Genomic DNA, 11,507 nt, shown 5'->3' with positions numbered 1-11,507 from the left:
CTGCCAAGCACAAGGGTCCTGCTTTTGTAATGGAAGTGGCTCCAGAAGCCATGATCCAACCAGAAGCAAAGGGGTCCTTGGATTACAAATGGAAACACACTTAAAACTCCTGAGGAATATTTTGAAAGACAGATGATGGGGGTGAAGTAGAATTTTTTATGAGAAAAGAGATGGGAGGGGGAGAAACTTGAGGGTTGCTACAAATGTGCAGGGTTTGCACTCAATGGCAGATGAAACTGATTACAGACTGAAAAGGCTAAGCAGTGGATGCTCGTGTGAATGTCTGGAAATCTTATTGTGAAATCACTGGCAATGTAGCCAAAGTAAAAAGGGAATCATCCTGGTCAAGTCTGGCTCATCTTCCTCATATCCCATGTGTCTATGTCTCATAGTTTTGACCTTTGCTGGAGAATCTTCTTCTTACTTTTGGTCCTTATTTTTGAGACCTGGACTTTGCTCAGGTGGTGTCTAGAGGAAGAGTCTTTGAGTGCAATATCTTTAGGATTTACTGTCTAGAATGGCCTTCTTACCTCCACATGATAATATTGGCAGCAGCCATGGCAATCCGCCCCCTCCCATCCACCCCAGCTACAGTATCTGTTTGTGTCAATTACAGGCCTTTGACAATTACCGAACTTTTTGATACCATGCTTCTTCCTACATGCTTTAGTAATCACAGGGGTATTCTAAACCCTTCTTAGCAGCTGAATATAAAACCAAAAGGATTTCTTGTTGGACAAAATGGCGCTGACCTTCTAACCTCTATTCTTCATCAGGGTTTGGGGAAGGTTGGAGAACTGCACTGCAATGGGTCATCCCCGGGTACTCTGTGGATCTTCAAATACAGGTTAGAGTCAGGAGAGACCAGTAAGAGGTGCTGGCTCTGAGCTCTGCTTTATAAGACCTGTCACCTGGGTGGGTCTGTGAGAGCTCTTGACACTCATATGTTTCCGGTTTGCCCTGGCTTCAAAATCTCAGTAAGCCACTTGCTTCAAAGACACATAAGACGCCCTGAAAACAAGACCCACAAAAGTCCCTTCAACTGGCACTTTTCAGTCTTTGTACTTTCTCAATGCCTTCAGTGTGCAACGGAGCCAATCAGCTTCAGTTGTGTTACAGTATATTTAACTCTTAGGCAGGAGAAGACTGAAGGTCTTTCAGGTAAAAGCCATAGGAGAACAGAAGTTTTGTAAACATTGCTCTCTGGATACCTGAATCTGTCACAATGACATACACTGAAATATGGGAGGAAAAAGCAATAAGTGGCCCAAAGCTGCACCTAAAAGATGAAGTTAGAATTCACCCTGTTCATCTTATTTTAAATGGATAATCTATATTTTTCAAAGTTCAAAATGGAATTTTTAATAAAACTGAAAAAGTAGCCCAGTACAAATTCTATTTTTTCTGGATATCTCTTCAGTGCCAAATTATGCCCTAAAAGTCTTGGTTTACCCATGTTGTAAAAAAAAAAAAAAAAAAAATCTGAGTCCTCTTTGCAGTGATTTTCTTGAGGGGGAGAGGATTTGAGTAATTGGAGAACTGAAAGCAAAATGATTTTAAAATATGAAAGGAGCTACAGATCGCACTTTGGATCATTCTTATCAACTATTCACAGGACATAAATTATAAATATATGTCATGGGGAGTAGTGTATATCAGATCATAAATGTACAGTGTGTATTTTCAGTATGATCTTAAATTTGGGGAAAAATAGCTTTGAAATAAAGGCTGTTCTCATCTGGACAAAGAAAATCTTCAACTCCAAACTACAAAATTCTAAAAATGTCATTTACCTTGTACAGAGGTGACCTTATCTCATATTCTCTGTTAATGTTTCTCCAGTCTTTTTAGATATGGGGAAAAAAAAGCCATCCTAGGGGTAAATTCAACCTGCTAAGAAACACATTTTTCCAAAGGAAACAAATCTTATTGGACATACTATTGAAAACTTAGGTAATCTATTAAGAGAAAAGTCACCAGCCCCTCTCCCTACAAGTATAATGCCAGAGGAAATGGAATCTAGAAGCAATGGGAGAAAAAGATTCCACAGAACTTCGTCTCTGAATAGTTTAGAGAAGACAGTGCGGAGGCATAAAAATAAGAAATGATCATACTATAACTCAGTATATGCAGCTGTCCCTTTTCCCTGGGAATGAGCCATAGCCTGTGAGGCACTGACTTCTACACTTTCTGTGTTTGATGGGGGCATGGGATTGACTTGGGCAGACTTGGGTATTGGCACCTTTACAATCCAGGGCTTGGTCATTTGTGCTACCTGGGTGAACTACATGGTGCCAGAGAAGGGCAATTTCCAAAGAGCTTTGCTACCCTTGTTTAGGAGCTACGTAAAGGGGAGATGACCCCAGCCTTAGCAAGGAGCTCTGTCAGGCAGGAACCACGGGCAGGGAGGGAATGAGGGGGAAGGGTAGGACCCTCCAGAGAGAGGCTCCTCCCTATGGCATCTCTAATATCCATTCCTGCACCCAATTACAGAGTTGGCTTCAGAAAGATTCGTTAAACTGCATGGATTTATGCACCTTTTCTGTGCACTGATTTATTTTATAACATAAAAAATGTTAAAGAGGCAAATACAAGAACATAAGAGCAAGTCCTTTCCTTGTATCTTAGTAGTCGTGGTATGTTCTAGAGTAAAAATGAGAAAAGTTAGAAATGCTGACTGTGTTGTTGTCCTCAACTTGCATATGGGACAGCCCAGTGAGTTAAACACTGATGCACCCCTTCCACAGATGGAAAAACTTGCTCAGCAGCCTGGATCTTCTCAGAGCTTCACAGTCCTTGAAAAACAGGACCAGGTTGGGACATAAGGTCCTCAGGAGTTCCTGAGCCTGCTCTCCTGTGGAAAAGAACACCTGTTTGCTCTATCCACAACTAATATTTTTTAAAAGTTCAAAAGTGACAAAATTAATAATTTCCTTTAATACATAAAGTATAAATTTTAAAAATAACTGAAATGGGAGGCTGGAGCTTGCCCATGATTATGCCTGAGATGAAGAATAGACATAGAAGACAATGTGCATTGGACGTGGATCAGCCTTTCCCAGTGCTCAGCAGATGGACAGATCATGGCTGTCTCTTTGAATAATGCTGCAGTGCCCTCTTCCAAGAACCCTGTCAACCATCCAGTTCTGGTGCTCTCACTTGTCCCCAGGGCTGCCTCAGGAGCTAAGCAGCACCCCGAGCATAGGTTCTTATCTAAACCCACAAATGTAAGTAGGATCAGAAAAGAAAACGGCCATTCAACTGATTTTCTCCAAATATCTAATCTTTCATAGAACATGCCATGAAGTTAAAAATAACTTGGATTTTAAAAATGCAAAGGTTTCATGTTGGAGTCCACACCTCTGACTTAGCCCTGAAGGACGAGGGTTTGAGGCAAGGATTTTTTTAATAATTTACTTGACTCTAAACTCAGAAAATTAGAAAAACATTGCAACTCTGTATGTATGTTGTGGATGGGAATGTTATGGCTTGTATCTAGATGTCCCCACAAACTCTCATGCAATCACAGGTGGAGCTCGATTGTGGGTGTGTGATACTGGCTCATGGCTGTATGTTACTGGATTAGCTCACTAATTAGTTTAGCATAGTTCTGGGTGTGGCTGAATGAATTTCCTGAAGACAGAAGTCTCACCCTGGGTGTGAATGGTACCAACCAATATGCTTGTGGCCTGAATGGAACATAAAAGGAGAAGAAAGCGTGCTGCTGCTACTGCTGCTTCTTGCCTGCCCTGCCACGGATTCTTTTGTGCTATGCCCATATGCCATGCTGTCCTGCCTTGAAGGCAGCCAACTATGGACTAAACCTCTACAAAATGTGAGCTAAAACAAACATTTCCTCCTTTAACTTGTGTGTGCTGGGTATTTCATTCCAGCAAGGAGAAAGTAACTAAGACAGGAAATATTTGTGAATAGAACTGGAACATTTTACAAAACAATAAAAAAACTCAAAAAAAGTTGTAAGACAAGTGATGCACTTGATACTTTCTATTTTATTTTATTCCATTTTTGTTTTTGTTTTTTGAGAGAAGGTCTCACTGTATAGTTCAGGCTGGCCTTGAACTCACTATGTAGTTCATGGTGATTCTCCTGCCTCAGCCTCCCAAGTAATGGATTACAGGTGTGCGCCCCCATGCTTGGCTTCTATTTTATTTTATAGTTTACTACTTTACAATGCTGGTTCCAGTCCATGAATGGGTTTTATAAGTCACTAATCCTTACTTGCTGTTTGAAAAAACATATTGGTTTTCAAGCTAGATTACAATAGTACTGGAGAAACAATTCAACATATCTGCAAGTTTTGTCTATAAGTTTTATTAAAAGTCAACAGAAAAGGACAATCTAATGAGGAATTCATTCTGCATCTTCGTAAAAGTACTTTTATAAACCAAGCATCTCATAGATCTTATTATGTAAAAATCAAATACTCAGTGTACATGCATGTTTATTCATTTATTCACTGTGCCTTGAAGAAAAATGAGTCTCTATGCCACAAAGTAGGAACATAATGAAAAATATGACACAGATGCTGCCTTCAAATATTCATAATTTAAGTGGAAAGTAGGAAAGTAAATAGGCAATTAAATGATAATTGCTTGCATAATATGCTATGAAATACATTAGAAAAGCATTAAAAGCTGATTTGAGGGGCTATGCTAGGCTTCAGGCTTCCAGGATTAAACAAATGATAGCTATATGGACTTCAAAAGAATGAAGAGGAATTAGCCAGACAGCGCTTTGTAGAGAGAAACAAATGACATATTTGGAAGGAAAAAGAGCATTTCTGAGGAACTGCAAAAAGTTCTGTGTAAATTCTTTAGGAAGAGTGTTACGGCTTATGTCTAGATGTCTCCCCAAAACCTCAAGCAGTCATGGGGTGGGTCTTTTCAGAGGTGGTTACATCAAGAGTGTGTGGTGCTGGGATCAAGGGTGTGTGATTACTAAATCAGTCCACTGATTGGTTTCACATCTTCCCGGAACTCAGTAGCCTAGATAAAATATAGAGGAGGTAGAAAGAAGTTGCTGAAGTCTCTTGGGCTTGCTTCTTTACTACTTTGCTGCTTTGCTGCCTTCTGCCCACCATGAACTGTTGCTCCTCTGCTATGCCCCTCTGCAATGCAACCCTGCCTTACAGCCAGCCAACTATGGACTAAAATCTCTATAAACGGTGAGCTAAATAACCTTTCCTCTTTCAACTTTGGGTGAGGTATTCTGTCTCGACAATGAGAAAAGTAAGACAATGAGGTTTCAAAATTATCCCAATTTACTGTGTTGAGTTGGCATTGTACAGAAATTGACAGCCATATTGGTCTAGAAATGTTAATTTATTTTATTTTTTTCCATTTGTACAGGGGTAAAGCACTGTATTAAATATGTAAGGTCATATCTATGTGGGTTTGATTACAGAAAGTAATAAAGTATTCTCTAAATAATGAAAAAAAAAGAACAAGCTAAGACTACAAGAACAAGAAGCAATTTAAATATGTTCAGGGACCATTTTCATCTTCAGAATTAAGGATTATTTTAATCTTACATCATTGCCTTTTCTCTTTTACTTTCCTTTTTAGTTTTATTTTAGGATTCCCTATTTTTAATGTTCATACAAAGAATTCTTTAACTGAAATACCGAATAGTTTCTCTGGTGTAAAAAACTATAATAGGAGGAGAACCACGCCTGCTCCCAACCCAACCGCCATCACTCAAGCACCAGGAGGAAGCCTGGGCCCCGATCCACCACGGGAAGGAGAACCACGCCAGCTCCTGACCCAGCCGCCATCGCTCAAACGCTGGGAAGGTAGCCGTGCAGGCGCCCCTGAACCCCCATAAGCCTCCCCCCACACACTCTCAGATCTCCTGACTGTGCCAGTCTTTGGACCCACTCTGCAAAGACAGAGGTGTTCATCAAGGGTATTTTTCTGAGTTCCCAACTTTGAACATCTTTAAAGAAAGGGTGTGGGAAACCTGTAATAGAACGTTGCAGAGTTCAACCATTTGGTAGGATGGGGAACTCAATCTGGGCCTTGCAGCCCGAGGTCAGTCAGCGTCATGGGGTTCAGCCATTAGCTAACTGAGATCAGAGGTCTTGCGTCCTTGCTCTTTCTGAGCCATTAAATGGTAAATACACTATATTGAAATTTTGTTCACTGCAGACATGTTCTGGACTGCTTCTTGATTTCAATTTAATTCAAATGGTTTAAGGGTGATAGACTAGTGACTACCACAGGTGGTCAGTGTCCAAGTTGTGCTTGATCTTAATGTGTTGCTGATTGTATCAGTTGGGGTAAAGCATTGCTGTTGATTTGATGAGCTGTTTTCTCTGATGTTATGAAGATGAGAATGTCTGTGGGTCGCTAGAGACACAGAAGCTAGGGCGTAACTATATCAGGAAGATTTGGGTGATAATCCAGAGATTAAACCAAGGACAGTCGGACAACAAAAATTAAAATGAGAAAACACTTAAGCAAGACACAAGGACAGACTTCCAGTTCACCAATGGCAAACATTAGGGCAAATGAGGATGAAAAGGCTTAGAGTGAATCACCATTGCCCCTCAAAAGGGTACTGCTTGGGCAATCAAAATTAAGTCCTAATCACAGATCCAGTTAAGTCTTTGAGAAATCTGAAAGATCTTCATCTCAGATGCCAAAATAAGGAGGGGTTTCATCTTTAGGGAAAAGGGCAATGGAAAGTCACTAAAGGTCTCTGAGCAGGGAGAAGAGAGGATAAGATCTGCTTTTAGAAAAGGTTCTCAGAAAGGCTGGGATGCAGCTCAATAGTAGAGTATCTAGCATGTGGAAGGCCCTGGACTGGAACCCCAGCACTAAAAATTGAAAATGATGGGGATGACGAGAAAGGGCTCCTTGAAAGGTGGGGATATCAGCATAGAGTACAGAAGGCAAAAAGCAGAGACTGCAGGAGGCTGGGGCAGGCTACATAACAGATGATGGCTCCCTATATGTGATTATTAAAGATGCAAAAAAAGTAGTGACAGAAGAAAAAACTAACATGGCTTAACAATTCTGTTGAATTGTTTAAAGAAGTTCAAAAAGATAAAAAGAAATGCTAAGAAAAAGAGAGAGGTGACTCAGACTCCTTTGGTAGGAAATTGCACATGGTGAAACCTGTCCTGAGGGAGGGATACTGGAAAAAAACCAAATGAGGGACTAACATGAGAAATGATGAGTTCACTACAGGAGCTGATGTGCCTGCAAGTCATCTAAACTGAACATATCCTTTGGTAAGTGGGTCTGTCAGGAGGTCAGGAGAGAGTTCTAGGCTGGAGTGAGGGGAATGGATGATATGGATGCATTCAACCCTGTGGGTAAAATAACCCAGGGTCGATATAGAGTGAGGAGAGAAAGGAGACTAGAAAAGAAAGATGTCTAAGAAACACAGACTTATAAAGATAAGTTAAAAACAGTATGACCAAGAAGGCAGGAATAAGCAAGGATAGGCCAGAGCTCTGGCAGGTGAGAGAAAGGAGGGCCTGAAGTACACAGTGTTTGTCAACAGCTCCTAAGAGGTGAAATAAGATAAAGCCTGGAAAGATCCACTGGCTTCAACTAATAATGACATGGTCCCTAGAGACAGGAGTAAGGTGGATTAGGTAGAAGGCTGACTGTGGAGATGAGAAAATGGAGATAGTAAGATGTTCTGAAAGGGACAAATGAGATGGGTGGTGGTGGGCAAAAGTTGTGAGACTGGGAACTAGAGCTGCTGGGAAATATCAGCAACTAGGTAGAGGCTGAACCCAGGGGAAGTTAAAGATGCTTTCCTGTCTCACGGGACTTCTCCAGGGATAAGGAGTAGCAGAAGCAACTGTGCAATGCTTTTGCCTGTGAGATCCTGTAGGGAAAAGCTATAGGGTTTTTTTCACTTATGCATTGCCAGTGCTTGACACACACAAGACTAGATGCACGAATGAACAATCGTCTGGAGTCATGAAAGGTATTTCTGGTTAGGAAACATAAATTGAGGTTTCAGAAGGCCTCAAGTGCCAAAAGTTAAGAGTTAAATCCAATATGCAAGAAGGACAACAAAAAAGTTATCATGCAGAAATTACACAAGAACATACTTCTTGTGGAAAGTCTTGACTCAATGCATGCCATACCCCCTGATCATTTATCACCCCCAAGGCTTCACTCAAGAATCTAAATCCATCACTATGCAGCTACAAATAGCTTGAACCCTTTTTGCGGGGGATACCAGGGATCGAACTCAGGGCCTTGTGCTTGCGAGGCAGGTGACAGCACCACTAAGCTAAATCCCCAGCCCTTGAACCCTTTTTTAAAATGAAGAAATCAACACCCCTTGGCCAGCAGAAAGGCCTCCCATGCCCTCATTTCTTGTTGTGAATGATCACAGATAGATTTATGACCCTGCTTAAAAAAAAATAAACACTCCTCTTCAGGCTTGATTATCACTGCAAAAAAGCCACTTTTTTGACCAGGTATTCACCACTGAACTGGCTAAAACAAAAGAGAACACTAGTGAGATGATGCTTAAGATCTTACAGAAGAGAACTACTATGGATTGGAAATGGTTTGAGTGTGTCCTCTGAAGGTTCATGTGCTAGAAGCTTGGTCTCCAGTGTGGTGATGCTGAAAGGTGATGAAACTTTTAAACTTGGTGGACAGTGATTAGGTCACTGGGAGGACCATCCTCAGAAGGAATTACTGTAGTTTTCCAGGGACCCTGGCTAGTTCCACAATAGTGGGTTATTATGAAATAAGTGAACCTCTTGGTTCTTGACTTAACATGTGATCTCTCCCTCTTGTACATACTCCTGCCACAATGCCACCCACCCCGTGATATAACCAGAAGGTCTCACCAGAGCTAAGCACATGCCAGTACCACACTTTTGGACTTCCAAGACTGTCAGCTAAATACGGCACTTTATTTTATATATTATCCAGCCTCAGGTATTCTGTTACAGTAACTGAAAAAAAAAATGGACTATTACAGAACCATTCTAATCTAGGGGATTGTAAAATAGGAATATAAAATCCTAGTCCCTCAAAACTTTATAATCCCTATACATAGAGTTACCTGTTATATAGCAAACATTCAATAAACATCTGCTAAAAGAATTTAAATGACTACAGTTGATAAAAGTTAACATTTTCCCTAAATATCCCAACAGCAAAGACTATAGCAATAAGAGAAAGCACTAACTGCTCAGTTGATTTACCTATATAAATCAAATTAAAATCTTTTCCCATAGGAGATCAGGTAGATGCTTCATTTAAAAAGACTGACTTAGCTGTTATTTAAAACATATAAATCCTACACAAATATTATATAATTGCCAGTCTAAGCTTCTATATTACTATTTTCCCAAAAGTGATTTATTAAGCATTAGGTAATTTAAATGTCTGATGGCTTATTTTCTGAAATTAAAATCAATGAGTAATTTTTTTCATTTAAACAGACAATCAAAACTAGTTGGCTGCCTAGAACAATTGCTATTACAGAGAAATTTCTTTCCACCAAGGACTCTGGCATATATTTCTATGCTATTTCCTGAAAGGGTAAAATGTTATTTGCTGTGGGCTCTTTTTGCATTTCACAATTATAATTTTCACTTTCCACTATAGCAACAGTATCATTTAAGGAGCACTCATGTGTCAGTGTGGGACCCAGCACCACAAACTCACCTCTGCCTCAGGGAAGAGACATTTAGTGTTCTAATTATAGGCAACTCTGCATGTAAATTCCACATTCATGAATCCAAACAACCGCAGATCAAAAATGTTTTTTAAAAACCTATCTGTTTTGAAAATGTGCAGATACTTTTTTCTTATTATTATTCCCAAAACAATACAATACAAAAACCACTATACTGTAATGGGAATTACAGGTAATCTAGAAATGATTTCCACAGGAGATTACAGAGGTTATACACAAATGCTGCATTTTATATAAGGACCTTGAGCATCCATGTGGAGGTGTTGGTCTCAACCCCACAAGGGTACTGAAAGATGACTGTATTTGCAAATAGCTGAGCTCGTACTTACCCTCCTCCTCCTGTGACATAGCTATAACCACCAGTGCCCAGCCCATAGCCGTAGCGTTCTCCCAGAAACACTGGTTCACTGGAGTTGTAGCAGCTAAGCAAGTGCTGCAGCCTGGAGATGCTGAGATGCCAAAAGGAACATAAGTAACAATTACTTAAGTCAAATGCCATTTCAGAATAAGTACTTTTCGCTTACTTTCTATGTTTTATATTGTATAACAGTATACCGAAATTCAAGTGATTTATAGAATAAAATAGATTTTAAAAGGCCAAAAAATATAAATATTGGAAAAAGAAGAGAAATTAAGAAACCAGCACCCCCCAGTATGAACCAGCCCCAGCCAGAAAATAGCTACCTGTCTTGGGCAAGCAGGTGGCAGGTGAAAGGAAGGTAGCCAGTGGCTATCTATCTCACTTCTACCAGCCCTATTTATTTCTGAGTGTGGATTAACCCTCACATCTTTTCAGGACTTAATGGTTTAGCTCTCCATGGCCAAGAGAGGAGATTTTTGAAGTGCAAATGAGTTGAGAGGGTCCATATCAGGCATTAGGCTGGCAGGGGGGGAAAGAGAATGTGGGTAGGGAGGCTTTCCTGAAAATCAAGATTATAATGCACAACATTGCTGATAAGCCTCAAAAAGGCTACCATGGTGCATGAATTCTGTCCATTTCTGTATCCCTTGAATATCCTTTGGCTCCTAATTTGTCTTTGTCATGAGTCAAAATGACAGCTGACAAAAGGTGGTAAGAATATCCACAAACTGGCTAGAATACTGCCTGCAATTTTATCTACTACAAGGATGAAATAAAGATTTCATGGGAAAATAAAATAGAGACCTAACTTTTTAAAGAATAGAAAGGTTAATGCTAAAAAGGCATTTTTTTAACACACAAAAGTATCTTATAGTTTCCTTCTATTTCTTCTAATCTAGAAATTTCCAATTCATGTATCACTAAAATCTTACTTTTCCTCATGACATTAATCAGTGATCAAAAAAGAAAAAGCTTTTCCCTAGTCAATAACTTTGAGTTAAATTTTTTTAGTGGACTAAACTTTGAGATGTATCTCAGTCTGTGATTCATGAGCATCATGAGTCTCTAAAAAATGAACATGATAGCAGGAATTTCTCTGTCTAACTAACAGAAGAAAGCTTTTCTCACAGAGTAATTTTATATGTAGTGCACCAGTGTTCTAGAGACTCAGTTTTCTTTTGTTTGGCAATGGACTTGTGAGGAGAAAATGAAGTAGAGACATAAAAGAGGACATCATTGTTTCCATCCATGCTTATCCATCTACAGAAATACCCCAACCGACAAAGCTGAAACCTAAAGGAAGAAAACAAATTTAATGCATGAAAAAAATCTGCAAGGTTGATGCTCAATGGGTCTACAAGTCCGGGCATCAAATTTATAATCTGTGTGAAGGTCAGGTCTCTATGTCACCAATTTCTGAGCATCCAGAAAACACTGTCGC

At 39.9% G+C, this 11,507-nt stretch overlaps 1 protein-coding gene across 1 annotated transcript in view; it reads right to left on the bottom strand.

Moving 5' to 3' along the window:
- The window catches only part of B3glct (beta 3-glucosyltransferase), a 114,671-nt gene that overhangs the window by 20,278 nt on the left and 82,886 nt on the right, over nucleotides 1–11,507 (bottom strand). The window contains exon 12 of the mRNA XM_010623884.2: nucleotides 10,035–10,154. Within this exon, the coding sequence (XP_010622186.1) occupies nucleotides 10,035–10,154 (120 nt within the window). The remainder of the gene's footprint in view (nucleotides 1–10,034; nucleotides 10,155–11,507) is intronic.

This window comes from Fukomys damarensis, unplaced genomic scaffold (genome assembly GCF_012274545.1).
Source record: "Fukomys damarensis isolate Sample0158 unplaced genomic scaffold, DMR_v1.0_HiC HiC_scaffold_38, whole genome shotgun sequence".
NCBI lineage: Eukaryota > Metazoa > Chordata > Mammalia > Rodentia > Bathyergidae > Fukomys > Fukomys damarensis.
Note: the sequence above shows the minus strand (reverse complement) of the source record. Positions and strands in the feature narration are given on the sequence as shown.